We start from the raw sequence: 19,872 nt of genomic DNA, 5'->3' as shown, positions 1-19,872 counted from the left end.
ATGTACGCCAAAAATGAAATTTATTTATTTATTTAATACATTTATACCCCACATTTTCCCACTAGTTGTAGGCTCAATGTGGCTTACATAGAACCGTAGGGAAGACTACAATACAGAAAAGTACAATTAAACAATGTAAAAGTAAGGTAATAAACAAATACATATCATTTAAACAGCAAAGGTAACAAAAGATGAATATACTGTATATTACAAGTTAATAAGGTCAGAGAATCTTGCTGAGAACCATGAATAGATAGGTTAGGTTGAGTCTGGGGAGTAGGCCTTCTTGAACAGGATGGTCTTCATTAATTTTCTAAAATTTAGATAGTTCCAGGTTGATTTTATGGATTTGGGTAACGCATTCCATAGTTGTGTACCTATGTAGGAGAAGTTGGAGGCGTAGATTGATTTGTATTTAATGCCATTGCAATCGGGATAATGTAAATTTAGGTAAGAACGGGTAGAACTGGATCTGTTTCTGGGTGGTAGGTCAACCAGATCTAACATGTATCCGGGAACTTCACCATAAATGATCCTGTGAATCAGGGTGCAGATCTTAAAGGCAATATGTTCTTTAATGGGAAGCCAATGTAATTGTTCACAAAGGGGCTTGGCGGATTCAAATTTAGATTTGCCAAAGATCAGTCTTGCCGCCGTGTTCTGGGCAGTCTGAAGTTTCTTGACTAGGTGTTCTTTGCAACCTGCATAGATTCCATTACAATAGTCCAGATGGCTTAATACCATTGACTGTATTAAGTTGCAGAAAACTTTTCGAGGAAAGAAAGGTTTTATGCGTTTAAGTCTCCACATCGAATAAAACATTTTCTTAGTGGTGCAATTGATTTGGGTTTCCAGGGTTAGATGCCCATGAATTGTAACCCCAAGAAGTTTTAAATTGTCCGAAATAGGTAGGGAATAGTATGGAGTGTTAAGAGTGGTAGGATTATATTTGTTGTGCTGAGATGACAGTATAAGGCAGTGAGTCTTTTCAGTATTTAGTTTCAGATGAAATGAGTTAGCCCATGTGTCCATTGTACAAAGGCCTGAGCTGATAAGATTGGTGATTGCAGCCAAATCCTGTCTGAAAGGTATATAAATTGTAACATCATCAGCATATGTGAATGGATTTAAGCATAATTTGGATAGGGCGTTAGCCAATGGGATCATCATTATGTTGACAAGTGTAGGGGAAAGTGGTGAACCTTGAGGAACTCCACAAGCTGCATTCCATGAAGATGATAAATTTAAATTCTGTTTCAATGGTAGGATCTGAATGAAAGAAAACCCTTAATCCAACTAAGTACACTTCCACCAATCCCAAAGTGGTCAAGAAATTATCGCAAGAGCCACGCGGTAGTCAGGCGGTAACTCCATTTTTGTGTGCATTGGACGCATGTGGGTGCCTACGCAGCTTAGTAAAAGGGGCCCTAAGAGCACAACTTCGTGCCCAGACTCTGCTCAAACTATGCCGCATCACATTTAGTAATCATTTTATGGAATAGTACATAACTGGTATATCGCCATTTACAAGCATATATGCACACATAGACACCTACAGTGGGGGAAATAAGTATTTGATCCCTTGCTGATTTTGTAAGTTTGCCCACTGACAAAGACATGAGCAGCCCATAATTGAAGGGTAGGTTATTGGTAACAGTGAGAGATAGCACATCACAAATTAAATCCGGAAAATCACATTGTGGAAAGTATATGAATTTATTTGCATTCTGCAGAGGGAAATAAGTATTTGATCCCCCACCAACCAGTAAGAGATCTGGCCCCTACAGACCAGGTAGATGCTCCAAATCAACTCGTTACCTGCATGACAGACAGCTGTCGGCAATGGTCACCTGTATGAAAGACACCTGTCCACAGACTCAGTGAATCAGTCAGACTCTAACCTCTACAAAATGGCCAAGAGCAAGGAGCTGTCTAAGGATGTCAGGGACAAGATCATACACCTGCACAAGGCTGGAATGGGCTACAAAACCATCAGTAAGACGCTGGGCGAGAAGGAGACAACTGTTGGTGCCATAGTAAGAAAATGGAAGAAGTACAAAATGACTGTCAATCGACAAAGATCTGGGGCTCCACGCAAAATCTCACCTCGTGGGGTATCCTTGATCATGAAGAAGGTTAGAAATCAGCCTACAACTACAAGGGGGGAACTTGTCAATGATCTCAAGGCAGCTGGGACCACTGTCACCACGAAAACCATTGGTAACACATTACGACATAACGGATTGCAATCCTGCAGTGCCCGCAAGGTCCCCCTGCTCCGGAAGGCACATGTGACGGCCCGTCTGAAGTTTGCCAGTGAACACCTGGATGATGCCGAGAGTGATTGGGAGAAGGTGCTGTGGTCAGATGAGACAAAAATTGAGCTCTTTGGCATGAACTCAACTCGCCGTGTTTGGAGGAAGAGAAATGCTGCCTATGACCCAAAGAACACCGTCCCCACTGTCAAGCATGGAGGTGGAAATGTTATGTTTTGGGGGTGTTTCTCTGCTAAGGGCACAGGACTACTTCACCGCATCAATGGGAGAATGGATGGGGCCATGTACCGTACAATTCTGAGTGACAACCTCCTTCCCTCCGCCAGGGCCTTAAAAATGGGTCGTGGCTGGGTCTTCCAGCACGACAATGACCCAAAACATACAGCCAAGGCAACAAAGGAGTGGCTCAGGAAGAAGCACATTAGGGTCATGGAGTGGCCTAGCCAGTCACCAGACCTTAATCCCATTGAAAACTTATGGAGGGAGCTGAAGCTGCGAGTTGCCAAGCGACAGCTCAGAACTCTTAATGATTTAGAGATGATCTGCAAAGAGGAGTGGACCAAAATTCCTCCTGACATGTGTGCAAACCTCATCATCAACTACAGAAGACGTCTGACCGCTGTGCTTGCCAACAAGGGTTTTGCCACCAAGTATTAGGTCTTGTTTGCCAGAGGGATTAAATACTTATTTCCCTCTGCAGAATGCAAATAAATTCATATACTTTCCACAATGTGATTTTCCGGATTTAATTTGTGATGTGCTATCTCTCACTGTTACCAATAACCTACCCTTCAATTATGGGCTGCTCATGTCTTTGTCAGTGGGCAAACTTACAAAATCAGCAAGGGATCAAATACTTATTTCCCCCACTGTATATGGCACAATCTGCTCATTTACCTGTATTCCCTATCTCTGTTAATGGCTCTCACATCCTCCCTGTCTCCTCGGCTCATAACCTTGGAGTCATCTTTGATTCCTCTCTCTCCTTCTCTGCCCATATTCAACAGATCGCCAAAACCTGTTCCTTCTTTATCTACAATATTAGCAAAATTCGCCCCTTCCTTTCTGAATACGCAGCCAGAACCCTTATCCACACCCTTGTCGCCTCTTGCTTGGACTATTGCAATTTACTTCTCACTGGTCTTCCGATCAGCCATCTCTCTCTTCTCCAATCTGTCCAAAATTCTGCGGCACGACTTGTTTTCCGCCAGAATCATTATACCCACACTAGCCCGCTCCTCAAGTCACTTCACTGGCTCCCTATCCACTTCCGCATTCAGTTTAAACTTCTCGTACTGACTTTTAAATGCATCCACTCTGCAGCCCCCCATGACCTCTCCGCTCTCATCTCTCCCTACATTCCTCCCTGTGAACGCAGCTCACTGGACAAGTCTCCCTTGTCATCCTCCTTCTCCTCCACTGCTAACTCCAGGCTTCACTCCTTTTCTCTCGCGGCACCTTATGCCTGGAATAGACTTCCTGGACCTATACGTCTAGCTCCATCTCTACCTGTTTTCAAATCTATGCTGAAAACCCACCTTTTCACTGCTGCTTTTAGCTCCTAGCCACAATTGCCCTCCCCTTGTCCCTTCCTCCCTTCTTACCCATTACTTCCCTCACCCGTAACTGTCTTGTCTGTATTATTTAGATTGTAAGCTCTTTTGAGCAGGGACTGTCTCTTTGTATCAGGTGTTCAGCGCTGCGTGCGTCTGGTAGCGCTATACAAATGCTAATAATAATAAAAATTCCCGGTGCCTTCTTCATAGAATTACCCCTTCCACTTGGTCTGATCATTTTTGCAATAGTCTCTGTGCTTCCTAGTGTTAAAAGTTCAAAATCAATTAAGCCTGGAAGAGAGAATTCTACAGCTCCCAGTGGTGTTTGAAAGTGTATTCAAAGCTAATCAGTTTGTAAAACTCAGTCAGCTCTCTGGCATTAAAAGGGATAACACACCTACCTAAGGATTTAATATATGCTTGCAATTCTCTCATCACTGCGAACATGTTAGAGGCTTAGAAGCACATTATTAAATCTTAATAGCAAATATGCTTTTTTTGGCATCCTTAGTCTTTGCATTATGTAAATGCAGATGATTGCGTATTCATCAGCCTGAATCTGTATCTTACACCATAGTCTTTCAGGTTGCCTCCTCTGCCTCTTCACTTCATGTAGTCAGAAATAAACCAAGGGAATGGCTTATTCTGCTTAAGTGATCATTCCTTTACAGGGACAATCTTATGCATTCATTGGTGTCTAATTAACTGCATGCATCTACTAGTTACCCTTGAGATTTTCATTGATCCTTGATTGATCTAGCACCATCAAAATTTATGAAGGAAGTAGATCTTTCTTTGGTCTTTTACTAAAATGTACTAGAATCTGGGCTTAGACCAGCTGATATTCAAAGCCAGTTAACTGGCAGGGAACAGCCACCAACCGATTAACTTGCTTGTTTCAGCTATCCTGTCATTTTCAGCAGCACTACCTGGTTAGTGGCTTTGAAAATGACCGGTTAGCCCTGAACTTCAGTCCAGACATGTCAGGGGGAGGGACTTTCCGAGGACAGAGTCCGGAAACGTCCCTATATTCAGATGGACCCAGCCTGGTTTAGCGATAAATAAGACCGTAGAAATAGCTATCCTTCCTATCTTTATCAGCTAATCCATGGCCAGTTGCATCTGAATATTAATTTAGCCGGTCATGCACAAGCCAGTCATTGGCACTAATTGGCTCATTATTCAATTAAAATGCATGCACAAATTAATCAAAATTTACTTGTGCAAATTTTTGCAACTTTTATGGCCTTGTTTACTAAACTGCCTTAAGGGCATGCTAGTGCTTTTAGTGCACACTAAACAGTCTGTGCTAACACTAAAGACACCCATAGGAATATATGAGTGTCTTCAGCATTTAAAGTGTGCTAATTTTAGTGCACGCTAAAAATGCTAGTACGCTTTAGTAAACAGGGCCTTTATAAAATTAAGGAGATAGGGTCTTATTTTATAAAAGTTATGCTCCTAAATTTATGCTCCTAAATTTATAAGCATAATTTACGTTCCTAAATTTATGCTCCTAAATTATGAGTGTAATCTATTTTGGAGCATAGATTGTGCTCATAATTTAGGAGCATAAATTTAGGAGCATAATCTTTATAGAATTAGGGGGATAGGGCATTACTCCAGGTTGGGTATAAACATGGTCAGATGTGACGTGCATAAGTAATAGAATACTATCAGGTACGAATGTCACCTGGCACACCTAGGTGCCACAGTTCACACTTACCATTGACATAGTGTAAGGGGTCTTGCCTAAGTTTTGGCCTAAATGCCATTACAGAATTTGCACTAAGCATGCCCTATTGTAGAGCCTACGTTGAGGTGCCAAATTATGGAAATGCCTCCAATATGCTTAATTTTGAGAATGCAAAAACTTCCCACAACATAACCTCACCGCTCTTCCTACAGGTAAAAGTGCACATGCTGTTAACCCCTTGTGTACTCTTACCTATGGAAAGGGTCACAATTTTAGGTAAATGGCTTTTCTGAATTGCCCTTTGTATCCTGACAGCACTCTAGCCAGGAGAACGAGCCTCCAATACATAAGCCTCTTCTCTACATCTTCATTAAACACACCTGACTAGCACATTAAAGAACAAAATAAAAGGTAAAGGCAGGATTAAGGACTTTTAATTAGAAGTGCCTGGTATGGTGAAAACATGAATTCGTTTGCTTGTTGACTTGGACTATATCTGCAGATAAACTCAGTGACAGCCTGGATCGATGGAAGCTCCATTTATGGTTCCTCCCATTCCTGGAGTGATGCCCTGAGGAGTTTTTCTGGAGGGATGCTGGCTTCTGGATCTGATCCGCTCTTTCCTAAAGAAACAAATGGCAATGTTCTAATATGGAAAGCACCGGACCCCTCAACTGGGCAGCGTGGCCACAGAGGGATTTATGGTAAGTATAAGGCATCTGCATCCATGCTGTGATTTGTCATAACCTTGTGAAATTGTGTGCTGCCTTTCAGCAGTGTTGCCATACATATTGGTTGAAAGAAAACTAGAGCTTGTGTATTCAACAATTAGTAGTCTGTGCACTTTGGGTTGTGTGTGCGGTTCTAGGCAAGGTGATGGTCACAAAGCTTCAACAGCCAGCATAAACCATTCCCAAGTAAGAACTTCACCAGTAGGCTCTCAATTCTTAATCCAGCTCTTCTTTAATGTAGCAATCATAGCAAATAAAAAAAAAATCAAATTACAGTTCAGTTGCTTGGAAAGAATTGTTGCCTTCTGCTAACAGAGTCTTCAGCTAGCTGGGCTGAGCTGTCCTATCCCTGTTTTCGGACTCTATCAAGTCATATCTTTTTTCCTAGGCATTTGCCAACTAAGCAGATTCCTGGGTCAGTACCTACCTGTCAGCAGCAGAACTCGAAATGCTATCTACTTTTTTTATTGTCCTGTTTATTGTAGTTCCTTTCTGCTTCTGTTTGAGATTGTAAACCGCCATGTCTGTTTTGTTGAAAGGCAGTATATAAATACTTAAATAAACATAAACATTGCCATGTCAGAGGCAAGGAGATGGGCAGAACCTCACCCCAGCTGAGAGTAAAAGCTGTAAAACTCAAATGGGAAAAGTGTGGGAAACCTTGGGAAAATGGTAAAGAAGTTTGATAGAATCACAGTAAATTAAGGAGGGATCAGCCCCTAGAACAGCTGCTGATCACAAAGGTATGCTAGGAATATTGAGACTCTCCATCATAGCCCCCAGGGGGAGAGAGGGAGAGCTGGCACTGGCCCAAATAAGAGCCAATAGGGAAAACTCATAAGGAGTCAATCACAGGAAACTGTTAACTATAGGATTAGCAGCCCTAGTACACAGTGCTATCTATACACAGACAATGCAATCAAATACAAATAATGCTCATACTAAATATACATAATAATGCAGCCTACTACCATGAATATGGGAACAGAACACTGTGTATAGATGTATTTAAAAAAATATTTGAAAATCAGTTCATTACAAAACAGATTTCAGTGAACTGTAGCAAACTGCCAGCAGACTGATGAAGAGGCAAGCAGGGTATGTTTCTTCTCAAGGGCATACATAAGCATATAAGTACATAAGTATTGCCATACTGGGACAGACCGAAGGTCCTTCAAGCCTAGCATCCTGTTTCCAACAGTGAGCAATCCAGGTCACAAATACCCGGCAAGATCCCCAAAAAGATTTGCACCATGTTTCAGTTAGTGCAAATGGCTGTGCCTAAATTTAGGCAGATCTTTGGGCATAAGAGCTATTCTATAAACCGCCCCTAACTTTGTGTGCAGTTTACAGAATAACTCTATATTAAACAGGGAAGTCCAAACTTAATAAATGCCAATTCACTAAATATATAAATAAGTTTGTACAATTTAGTTTGCAGGTGTCTCCCAATCATAACCAGTTAAATCAATAGGAACCTCAAATCTCCTGACAGGGCTAAATATCAATGTATTAAACATCCACTGTCTTATATAGGAGTCTGTTGATATCATTGGTTCCTCTAAGGGAAAAAAACAGGAGAAAAACTAATCATGCACAAAAACTCACTTAAAGTGAGAAAAACGGATGATTTAAGTGAGTTTTTGCCAATGATTGGTTTTTCTCCTGTTTTTTTCCCTTAGAGGAACCAATGATATCAACAGACTCCTATATAAGACAGTGGATGTTTAATACATTGATATTTAGCCCTGTCAGGAGATTTGAGGTTCCTATTGATTTAACTGTTTATGATTGGGAGACACCCACAAACTAAATTGTACAAACCTCTTTATATATTTAGTGAATTGACAGTTTATAGAATAGTAATTTTTTGGCACTAATTTTTTTGGTATCCTATATAGAATTCACCCCTAAATTTAATCTGCTATTTGGATGCCTAGTCTTCCGATTTCCTGAGATTTTCCAACAGTTTTTCACAATACACATATCCTTTAACAACTTTGAATAGTTTTGTCACATCTGCAGATTTAATCACCTTACTTGTTCCAATTTCCAGATCATTTATAAATATGTTAAATAGCATCGGTCCAAGTACAGATCCCTATGGCACTCCACTATTCACCCTCCTCCATTAAGAAAAAAAGGCCATTTAATCTTACCCTTTGTTGTCCAATAACTAATTCCTAATCACTTAACCCTCCATTGCCCCATGTAAGCCGCATTGAGCCTGCCATGAGTGGGAAAGTGCGGGGTACAAATGTAACAAAAAAAAAACAGAGCATTGGCTCCTATCATATGACTCTTTTTCTCAGGTGTCTCTCATAAGGAACTGTGCCAAAACTTTTCTAAAAATCTAGATATACTACATGAACCGTCTCATCTTTATTGACATGTTTATTCATGCCTTCAAAGAAACGAAGCAAATTGGTGAGGCAAGACTTCCCTTGGCTAATTCATGCTGACTCTGTCCCATTAAACCATGTTTGTCTATGTATTCCATAACTGATTTTGACACAGCTTTCATCCATCCTTGCAACATGTGTTACAGTAGGCTAATGAATCTATGAAGGCGTTTTATCAAAGACTTCCTTTGTTTAGCAACGAAAATGGTATGGGGTTTGCGTCACAAGACATATGAGGAAAGACTTGAGGATCTGAACATGAATACCCTGGAGGAAAGGAGAGACAGGGATAATATGATACAGACAGTCAAATAGAACTAGAGGACATGAATTGAGGTTGCAAGGGGGCTGACTCAGGAATAATGTCAGGAAGTACTTTTTCATGGAGAGGATGGTAGATTCCTGTAATACTCTCCTGCTGGAGGTGGTGTAGATGAAAATGGTAACAGAATTTAAAAAATGTGTGGAATAAACACAAAGGAATCCTATTTAGAAAGCATGGAACCAAAGAAGCTTAGTGGTGATTAGAGTGCAACACCAGTAATTGGGAAGCAAAGCCAGTGCTTGGCAGACTCCTACGGTCTGTGCCCTGATCCTGTATAGATAGGCCAGTGCCAGGCAGACTTCTACGGTCTGTGTCCTGATCATGGCTGGACAGATTTGGATGGGCTGGAGTGAGGCTTCGATGACAACTTCAGAAGTTGGAGAACAAAGCCAGTGCTGGGCAGACTTCTACAGTCTATGCCCTGAAAATGGCAAGGACAAATCAAGATCAAGTTTAAATATGTAGTATTGCATCATACCTTATGCTGTGAGTTTATCTTGTTGAGCAGACTGGATGAACCGTACAATTCTTTCTGCCATCATCTACTATATTACTATATTTGGATAGGGCTATGTTACTAAGCTTGGATAGGGCTAGGGACAGAGTGATCCTATTCTGACCTTTTTCAAATCCAGGCTGAGTTCATGAAAAATTTTCCCAGTAAATTAGAGGCAGTCTTGATTCTATTTAAATATGGTTACGAGGTTAAAGTCAACAAGGAGATAAATGGAAAGAACCAGAGCAAGATGGGTCATTGTTCACATTATTTCTTCTACTGCTTTTTCCACAGCATTGTTAAAATCTGAACCTTCCCCTATCCCTGTCCAAAAATACTGTTACACACACCTCTTTCTTCTTCATCCACCTCTCATCTTCTTTGCCTGCCTACCATGAATTCATCCTGTTTTGTTTTGTTTTGTTTTGTTGCCATCTCTCTTTTACATATTATACAGTACTCAGGAGGGTGTAGTTATCAACATGGGCTACCATTAAGACATGAAATGTTACTGTTAACCCAATTTAATAGTAACTAGGCCTCATTGCATAAAATGGGACCTGTGCTACAATAGCATGGGCTAGTGGTAAAATGACACATCCCAACAGTAGCCTACATTGAAATCTTCCCTCCTCGATAATACATATTTGGTCAATGCAAGAAACCTATAAGAAGAAGTAACATAATATTTCTTGTTTCCCTACTCTGTAGAAACACAATAGCTCTTGAAGAGTCAGTAAGCACAAATGAGTCAAATGGATCAGAGTATGCTCTGTATTTGCATTACTTTCACATTTTACTGCAGAAGAAATTTAAAGTAGCAATAATTCTTGAAATAGATACCATTCTGTTCTTCACACCGTACATTTCCAATTATTTTTATTTAAAATTTTATAAACGATCCTTCCCGTGCACATCACGGGGCATATTACAATATTCTTTAAGGCTTCCACAGTACCATGAGAGGACAGCGATAAAAGACCAATTGATCCATCCAATCTGTCCAGTTATTCCTGTCCACACTGCCAATGATATGTCCCAGATGCCAGCCAGGGTGTGTGACTGCCTGTGAGATATCTCCCTTATTCTAGTCTTCTTTACTTGGTAACTGAGCATGCAGTTCACATCTATCTCCTCCCCTTTCCTTTTCCAGTCACATAGTTCTCAACTGAGTGTCTGCAAGGCAATTCTATAAGTGGGCACTTTTTTTAGATGCCTCAGTGTGTGCTTATCCTATAAAGGCTCCGGTTAACACAAGACTATCTCTACTTCAGGAAGCAGGTGAAAGTTTGACTCTTCAACCAGGCCTTTAATGGAAGAAGTAACTAACCTGTTAGTCTCACACAAACACACACACACACACAAGGAGTGGCATGGACTACACATGCTGCGGCAGGACGTTTACCCAATCCTACCCTAGCTGAGATAATATTCAACCACCTCTCTGACCTTATGTGCAACCTTCTTTAAATTAGTCACCTTATTTTCTAACTCCTCTTACTTCTCTGTATGTCCCATCTTTGCTTACACCCTATGCTGTCTATTAAAATGTTTTATTGTATATTGTGTTGACGTTGTAAGTAGTATACTAAGCGAAACTTTATCTTGCTATTTGAATATGTTTACTGCTGTAATTGTCTATTGCTTATGTTTGATTTATTCTTACTATACATGTGAATTCCTTCAAAAAGGCAGTAAATAAATCCTAATAAACAAATAAAGGCGCCTAGGAGCCTGGATTTCATTATAGGATACTAGCATAACTCAGCATTGATGCACTTTGGCGCAGACCTGGTGTGACTGTGGGTATCTAAATGCACAAAGGATATTCTGTGAGCTGCATGTGGAAGTGGCAGCCCCACCCATGACTCTCATGCTTCTCCCACATGAACACCCCCTTGCATTTACATGCTATGCCACTTACGCATACCCTTATAGAATAGCACTTAGGGTTCCCTTTTACTAAGGTGCGTAGGCACCTATGTGCATTCAATGTGTGTCAAATTGGAACTAACACCTGGCTACTGCAAGCCCCGGGCAGTAATTCCATTTTTGACACGTGCCCAAAATATACAGTAGAAAATATTTTGTATTTTCTACTGTGTGGCGCTTACCCAGCAGTAATTGGCAGTTTATGTGCCCTGGCTGCTTACCGTCCAGTTAGTGCTAAGTCAATGGGTGGTGGTAAGGTCTCAACCTGAAAATGGACATGTACTGGTTTAAATTTTGCCACACGTCCATTTTCGGCCCCCCAAAAATGTCTTTTTTCAAGGCACACTGAAAAATTGACATTCGCACATCCAAAACTTGTGCCTACACCAGCTCAGGACACTTGTAAGTATGCCTTAGTAAAGGGGTCCCTTAGTCATTCTCCTCTGGATTCTGTAAGGTTGGGCACTGAGCCAAGATCTGCGTGCAGACTAATTAGTTAATAAGCTACTAGCAGGCAGTTTTTGGCATTATTTAGCACTGATGTGGATTTGCGCTTGCATCTGCGGTCCCAAAGTGTCTTGCGTGCAGCTCAAGAGGAAGAATGGCCATGGCAGGGGCAAGGGCAGGTCAGGGACATTCCAAAAATTTTGACACAGTGTTATAGAATACTGGGGTTCAACTTGCATGCCAGAATTTACTCCAGGTTTCAGCAGGCATAAATCCTTCTGCCCAAAGTTGAACGCAGGAATCCACACTATGCTCTAGTCTATAAAGGGCGCCCTTTATGGAATAGTTCTTAGGATTTTTCCCAGCTCCTAAATTTGAACACCATATACTATATCTGGCCCTTTGTTTGCACTTATGCGTCTAAGTGTATTGCTTACCTGCAAAAGTTACATTTATCTGTTCAAGCAGTAGCAAAAATGTGGGCACTTAGTCATAGAATCATCTTTCTGGTGTCTTAGGCTCTGGTGGCCTTTGCAAATGGTGCTACAGTAATCCAGCCAAAATGAGGAACACACCACCTGTCAGACTAACCCGGCTATAGGAACACTTGCATTTCTGCAGGACCTCTAGTTTTAGTTAAGGTACACATTTATATTACTATGCAGCAACAGATCAGAAGGGGACGATCAATGGAAGCTGTGAAGAAACCACAGTCAAAACTGCTGGTAATTTGACTTTTTGGTTTTATATATAGTGAGAGTAACTTTGTAAAGCGTTTTTTTGTCTATAAAGCATGTTGTACACAGAAAATAGCTGTTCTAAAATACCATAACATGTAGGAAAACTAAAAGAATGCACTTACATTTATATGTTCTGCATGTAAGCATTTCCAAGAGCATAGAGTTGTGATGCATGTTCATATTTCATGTAAAATACATATGTACACATGTGGAGGGTATTTATTTTAATTTTATTTTTCTTACATCTGTACCCCGCGCTTTCCCACTCATAGCAGGTTCAATGCGGCTTACATATTATATACAGGTACTTATTTGTACCTGGGGCAATGGAGGGTTAAGTGACTTGCCCAGAGTCACAAGGAGCTGCCTGTGCCTGCAGTGGGAATCAAACCCAGTTCCCCAGGACCAAAGTCCACCAATCTAACCACTAGGCACCTAGTTTTAACCTACCATGGGAATCAGAAGTGTCTACACATGTACACATTGGGAAGAATAATCCAAATCATAGTTACCTGGTTCTAGAGTCCACTTGGGGGTCAGCACCTAAGGAAAAAATCTAAGGTGTCATCGTAGACAATTCACTGAAATCTTCTGCTCAGTGTGTGGCGGTGGTGGCCAAAAAAGCAAACAGGATGTTAGGAATTATTAGGAAAGGGATGGTAAAAAAAGACCAAGTATACTATAATGTCTCTGTATCGCTCCATAGTGTGACCTCACCTTGAGTATTGCGTTCAGTTCTGGTCGCCATATCTCAAAATTGATATAGCAGAATTAGAAAAAGTTAAAAGAAGAGCAACAAAAATGAAAAAGCTCTTCTCTCTCTCATATGAGGAAAGGCTAAAGAGATTAGGGCTCTTCAGCTTGGAAAAGAGATAGCTGAGGGGAGATATGATTGAAGTCTACAAAATCCTGAGTGGTGTAGATTGGGTAAAAGTGAATCAATATTTTACTTTTTTTTAAAGTACAAAGACTAGGGGATACTCAATGAAGTTACATGGAAATACTTTTATAACAAATAGGAGGAAATGTTTTTTCACTCATAAATAATCAAGCTCTGGAACTCATTGCCAGAGGATGTGGTAACGGTGCTTAGCATATCTGGGTTTAAAAAAGGTTTGGACAAGTTGGAGGAAAAGTCCATTGTCTGCTTTTGAGATAGTCGTGGGGAAACCATTGCCTTCCCTGGGATTTGTAACATGGAATCTTGCTACTGTTTGGATTTCTGCCAGGTATTTGTGACCTGGATTGGCCTCCTTTGGAAACAGGATACCGGACTTGATGAATCTTGCCTGTCCCAGTATGTCAATGCTTATAGTATGTATTTATGCCTATATTGCCTTTCTAAAAAAGCTGCTTCTCTGAACAATTCACATAGGCATCTTGTTATGCAATTACCTCCAATGTTCTTTGTTGCAGAAATGGGAAATGCCCGAGCAAATGAGAGCCCTTTCCTCCAGGCTGAGAGCATCGTCTGGTTCCGATACCACAACTATTTGGCAGCTAAGTTTGCTAAGGATCATCCTCAATGGACTGATGAAGATTTGTTTCAACACAGCCGGAAATGGGTGATTGCCACCTACCAGGTATCTTGAACTAACAGATGTTAGTCATTGCTGTCTAGAGGGACTGATTTATTGAAAATTTCTACCATAGATACAGAATAAGAGAAAAGTGCAAGGGGTCGACGTTCAAACAGCCACTGAGCAGCCAAGATAACTGTTACCTTAGGTGAATTTTCAACTGAAAATGTGACTGAAAAGAGCTAATCAGAGTTTGATGGCTTGATTCAGTACAGCTGGATTTCTCAGTGTTTGGAGTTACTTTATAAAGCTTTGTATGCATGTAAAGAATGTTTTATATTTGGAAAATAATTCTGAGGAAATCGCAAAGACATAGACTCATAGGCCCCGATGTTCAGACCATGGGAGATAACCAGGCTGTGTCCCGCGGTCTGCGCTGAACCCGGCTGTTCAATGCCAGGCTTTTTCCAGTGACCGGCATTGAATGTCTGGGGTTTTTTTGGCCGGTTTTACAATAATCAGCTATATCGATATTCAGACATAGCTGGTTGTCGTTAAACCGGCCAAGGGTTTAATGCGGCCAAATATGACCACCAAACCTGGTTTAAAAACTGGTGGATAGCTAGTTATATTGTGTGATACAACCAGTTATCCATCAACTGCTCACCACGGATATTCAGTGCAGTATAGCTGGTTGTCTCCCACTGAATATCTGCAGATAACCTGTTAAGCGCAATTTAACCATTCAGCATTCATTCTGGCCAGTTAAATTGCACTAAATATCGGGCAGATAGACAAGTATATGTGCTGAGAAAAGCACAGACTCTTTTGTGCAATCTGTTTGGAGGTGTTCCAGAGGTATCGTTTGGGCAGAGCTCAGGGAAAGTTGAAATGTACATATGTATTTTATAACACATGCTTGAGCACACATAGAGTACATGCTCACATTTACACCTTTTTGGGAACACAATACATTTTACTGCAGCGATATTACCATGGGAATTACTAACCTGTAGTACCTGGCTGCAGTAATGAACATAATGAGTCCAAACTCAGCCTGTTGTCTCTTAAAGAGGCTAGATTGGGATAAATTAGCTCCCTCCAGGAAATACTAGGGTTTTACCTGATGTCTGGTGGTCACTTCTACCCCAACAAGCCCCAGGTTCAAATTGGTGCCAGTCGACCCCTAGTGGTATTCTCACAATACCACTGCTAATGATGAAACTGCCATATAAGGGGTACATCCACTTATTTGGAAGCTTGACTCCCTAGCAACAGTACCACAAAACTACCACTAGGGGTTGGGGGGTCTCCCCCCCCCCCCCCCCCCCCCCCCCACTGCGACATCAAGGATAGCCTTAGTAAGTCCAAAGTTCTTTTTGGATGGGGGATCTGTTTTGGGGAGGGGAGTCTACTGAGGGAAGGATTGGAGGTGGGTGGACCCCGGGAACCTCCGGCCATGCATTAGCAGCCCAGTGCTAAAGCAGTAATGTTGATGCAATTAAAAGTCAATTTTTAGTTTAATATTTTTATTGGTTTTCAAAACATGACAAGCAAGAAGCAATAACTATGCAACAGGACTCAGTGACGGTTATACAAAGTTAACAAGAAAGAGAGAGAGAGTGAGAGAGAGAGAGAAAAAAAAAACATGACATGCAGCAACTAGTGATAGTAGCATTAAGCACAGCATGACACTTGAGAAGTTTGGAAGTAGGATACAAGTGGAGACTATTTCTCCTCGTGCAAGGCAAACTTAAATGATTGTTTTGCGAGATATGTTTCGTACTTATAAGTTTGGAACAATAAATTCCACCATTCCTGATATGTGACCTGGTTCAATGATTTCCAGTACAGGAGAATTACCTTCAGAGCCAATGAAAGCATGGCATTAACAATCGCACCTGCATTGGGATGTAAACTATTCCAAAAGCAGCGGTCTTTAAGTATCACATACTTGTAAGAAAATGGACCCGAGAGGTGGAAAACCTCTGTTAGCAGCAATCAAATATCTTTCCAGTAGTTCTGAACATATACACAATCAAATATAATATGTTTAAGATTGCCTTGCCGAGACTGACAGGACCAACAGAGGTTAGAGTCTGAGGAATCAAGTACATGGAGTTAACCACATAAGTATTTTGAATAAGACTCTCAAGCAAAGTGCATAAACCAGAGAGTTCATCTTACAAAACATACACTGCTTTATCTGCCGTGTTTTGCCCCAAAGTGATAAGAATATATGATAAATATCAACTAATTTCGTATCATTTCTTTTAGAGAATTTGCCACAAATCTAAATTTTCCCATTCCTCCTTGAAACTCTTCTAATGGACATCAGCCCCTTCATTCTTTAATTTTGCATACACATTTTTGTGCTTAGTGTACAAAATTGTGCAAGCAGGTTATAGAATACTGTCATATATACACATAACAATGCACAATGTGATAAAGTGTTATGCGATATTTTGGCTGCTAGTGCACGATAACCCATGGTAACCCACGTTAGTTATTCTTTAAAAATATTTTTGGGAGGTAGCGTGCAATGGGCAGAAAGTGGGTATGGAAGCGTTATCCAGTTAGTGGGTTAAGATTCGCGTATATTAAATGAATAACACCGAGTTAACGTGGAAAACCTTAGTGTCTACAAATCAGGAGGTGGTAAGTGCTCCCGCATTAATGTTTTGCAAGTACTGTGTGCTAATGCAAACATTAGCGCATGACCAACAACAACAAAAAAAAGAAAGAAGAAACCTTGAAAATATGCCGCAGTAAATCTGAACTTAGTATGTGGGAAAGTTCCGCATTAGAACACACTAACCCCCAAATTCTATATATGGCGCCTTAACTTGTGCGCACTAATGTGGCCGCACAGCCAAATTGCATGCACAGTTTAATTGATTAACAAGCCAATTAGTGTTGCTAATTGAAATTTAACAAGCAATTAGCGGTACTAATTGGATTTAATTAGAATTTACATGCACAACTTTCTAGGCGTATTGTATAACACGGTGTGTATAAATTCTAAAGCACATGGGCGTGGCCATGGGCATGGAATGGGCAGATTGTGGGCTTTTCAGAAAACTATGTGCACTATTATAGAATATACCCAATCTATGTCTAACTTAGGCGCAGGTATTTAGGACTGGTTTTAGGTGGTCTAAGAATGACGCATAATCATATTCTATAAAGTATACCTAACTTTAGGCGTACTTTATAGAATCACGCTAAACGCTTGGTTTTACATCACCAATTTTTATGACATTATATATGCGATCAATCTGCGACTACCTACCCTTCCGGAAAGCACTAAAAACCCATTTATTCAAGCAAGCCTATCCAAACGATCCAGATTAATTCTATGAACCATCTACCTAACATGATAACGACATTGACCCAGACTACATCTCCCACCTTACTCCCCTCTCCATTGCCTATTTTTACCTACTCATCTCGTCTATTATTCTGGTATACTTAACTTTTACCCTCTCTAACAATATTCTGTATTCTTTTTACTGTGTAAGCCGCATTGAACCTGCTTTGAGTGGGAAAGCACGAGATACAAATGTAATAAATAAATAAAATATTATTTCCCCTTAAGCCCAGATTTTACCACGGAGTGGCCTAGTGGTTAGGGTGGTGGACTTTGGGCCTGAGGAACTGAGTTCAATTCCCACTTCAGGCACAGGCAGCTCCTTGTGACTCTGGGCAAGTCACTTAACCCTCCATTGCCCCATGTAAGCCACATTGAGCCTGCCATGAGTGGGAAAGCGCAGGGTACAAATGTAACAAAAAAAAAAAAGGCCTCCTAATTAGGTACTGTACATGCAGTAGAGATACCTCTGTTCCTTTTAACTATTTGAAATTTGCTTCCCTCCCCCCCCCCCCCCCCATGTTAATTTTTAAAGCCTTTTTTTGCAGGTAAAGTAGTGCTTTACCCACAGAAATGGGCTTTTAGAAAACTGCCTTCCCAATACAGATTTAGATTTCTCAATCCAAGCTCAAGGTGAATTAACAGTTCAAGTACACAAGATGTTTCTCTGCCTAAAAGGACTTAAATTGTAAGCTGTACCTGAGGCAGTAGAGGGAGAAATGACTTGCCCGAGGTGATAATGATCATGAATAGAAGTAGGATTTGAACTCTGACTCCCGTGTTCTCAGCCTGCTGCCCTAAATACTAAGCTACTTCTATGCAAGTTGACATCTCTGTGTACAAACTGTTTGCACTCATTTTATCCACTGAGCAGAGGCATTCTAAGGGCAGGGTGGGGAGAGGTTTCCACTGTGTACATGCGAATCTTTGAGTATATTTTTTTACAGAAAATCTATGCAGCAGTATGACCAAAATTTTATATATATGGTGTTGAAAAATTGGCACCAATTAAATTTTGCGCCAAGTGCTATTCTATAAACTGCACTCAGAGTTGGGCACAAGGACATACATCAAGTAAAACCTGGTGCAAATTCTTGTGCCTAAATTACATGCAGATCTACCTAATTCTATAAAACTGCATAAATTCCAGAAATGCCCCCAACCAGCTTATTTTTGAAAGAGACGGACGCCCATCTTCTGGCACAAATCGGGAGATGGACGTCCGTCTCAAAAACAGGTATAATCGAAAGCTGAATTTGGACGGCACCAACTGCTTTCCGTCATGGGGACGGGCAAAATTCTCGGGGGCGTGGCCGAACAGTAGCGAAGGTGGGACAGGGGCGTTCCGGGGCATGGTTAACAGATGGACCTCCGCACCTGATAATGGAAAGAAGCAAGACGTCCCCGACAAGCATTTAGTCTACACAAAGTTGGTCCTGTTTTTTTCACGACCAAGCTTCCAAAAAGTGCCCAAACTGACCAGATGACCACCGGAGGGAATCAGGGATGATCTCCCCTGTCTCCCCCAGTGATCACTAACCCCCTCCCACCCTAAAAAACAAACTGTTTAAATATTTTTTCCAGCCTCTATGTCAGCCTCAAATACCATACCTAGCTCCATGATAGCAGTATGCAGGTCCCCCTAACAATTTTAGTTTAGTTGGTGCTGCGCGGGACCCATGCAGAGAGCAAAAATCGGAAGAAAAAATAAACATGCAAGTGCAGTCAGGGACGTCCAAAAAAACCATGCAAGTGCAATCAGGGACGTCCAAATTAAAACACTAGTAATAGGGGAATTTGAACCAGCCACCTTCTGATTACAAGACCTGTGCTCTAACCACTGCACCACTTATTCAGCTGCTTAGACATTCCTTCCCTTTCCATTAAGTCCCTCAAAGTTTCTGTCAGCCAATCACAGCTCATTTACCTGACATCGGTGTTGGCTAAATGAGCTGTGATTGGCTGACAGAAATTTGGAGGGACTTAATGGAAAGGGAAGGAGGTGTAGGCAGCTGAATAAGTAGTGCAGTGGTTAGAGCATAGGTCTTGTAATCAGAAGGTGGCTGGTTCAAATTCCCCTATTACTAGTGTTTTAATTTGGACGTCCCTGACTGCACTTGCATGTTTTTTTTTTCTTCCGATTTTTGCTCTCTGCATGGGCAGCACCAACTAAACTAAAATTGCTCCGGGGACCTGCATACTGCTGTCATGGAGCTAGGTATGATATTCGAGGCTGGCATAGAAGCATCTCAGGGGGACCAGTGCACTACGAATGCTGGCCCCTCCCATGACCAAATGGCTTGGATTAGGTCTGTTTTTGAGATGGCCGGCAGCGGTTTCGATTATCGCTGAAAAACACGGATTGCCATCTCTAGGTCCAG

At 41.2% G+C, this 19,872-nt stretch overlaps 1 protein-coding gene across 1 annotated transcript in view; it reads left to right on the top strand.

Annotated features, from left to right (window-relative positions):
• Positions 1-19,872, top strand: part of LOC115458066 (dual oxidase 1-like) — a 287,347-nt gene that overhangs the window by 57,282 nt on the left and 210,193 nt on the right. Inside the window, exons 6-7 of the mRNA XM_030187873.1 lie at positions 6,031-6,232; positions 14,018-14,184. Coding sequence (XP_030043733.1) covers positions 6,031-6,232; positions 14,018-14,184 — 369 coding nt within the window. The remainder of the gene's footprint in view (positions 1-6,030; positions 6,233-14,017; positions 14,185-19,872) is intronic.

This window comes from Microcaecilia unicolor, chromosome 1 (genome assembly GCF_901765095.1).
Source record: "Microcaecilia unicolor chromosome 1, aMicUni1.1, whole genome shotgun sequence".
Taxonomy (NCBI): domain Eukaryota; kingdom Metazoa; phylum Chordata; class Amphibia; order Gymnophiona; family Siphonopidae; genus Microcaecilia; species Microcaecilia unicolor.
Note: the sequence above shows the minus strand (reverse complement) of the source record. Positions and strands in the feature narration are given on the sequence as shown.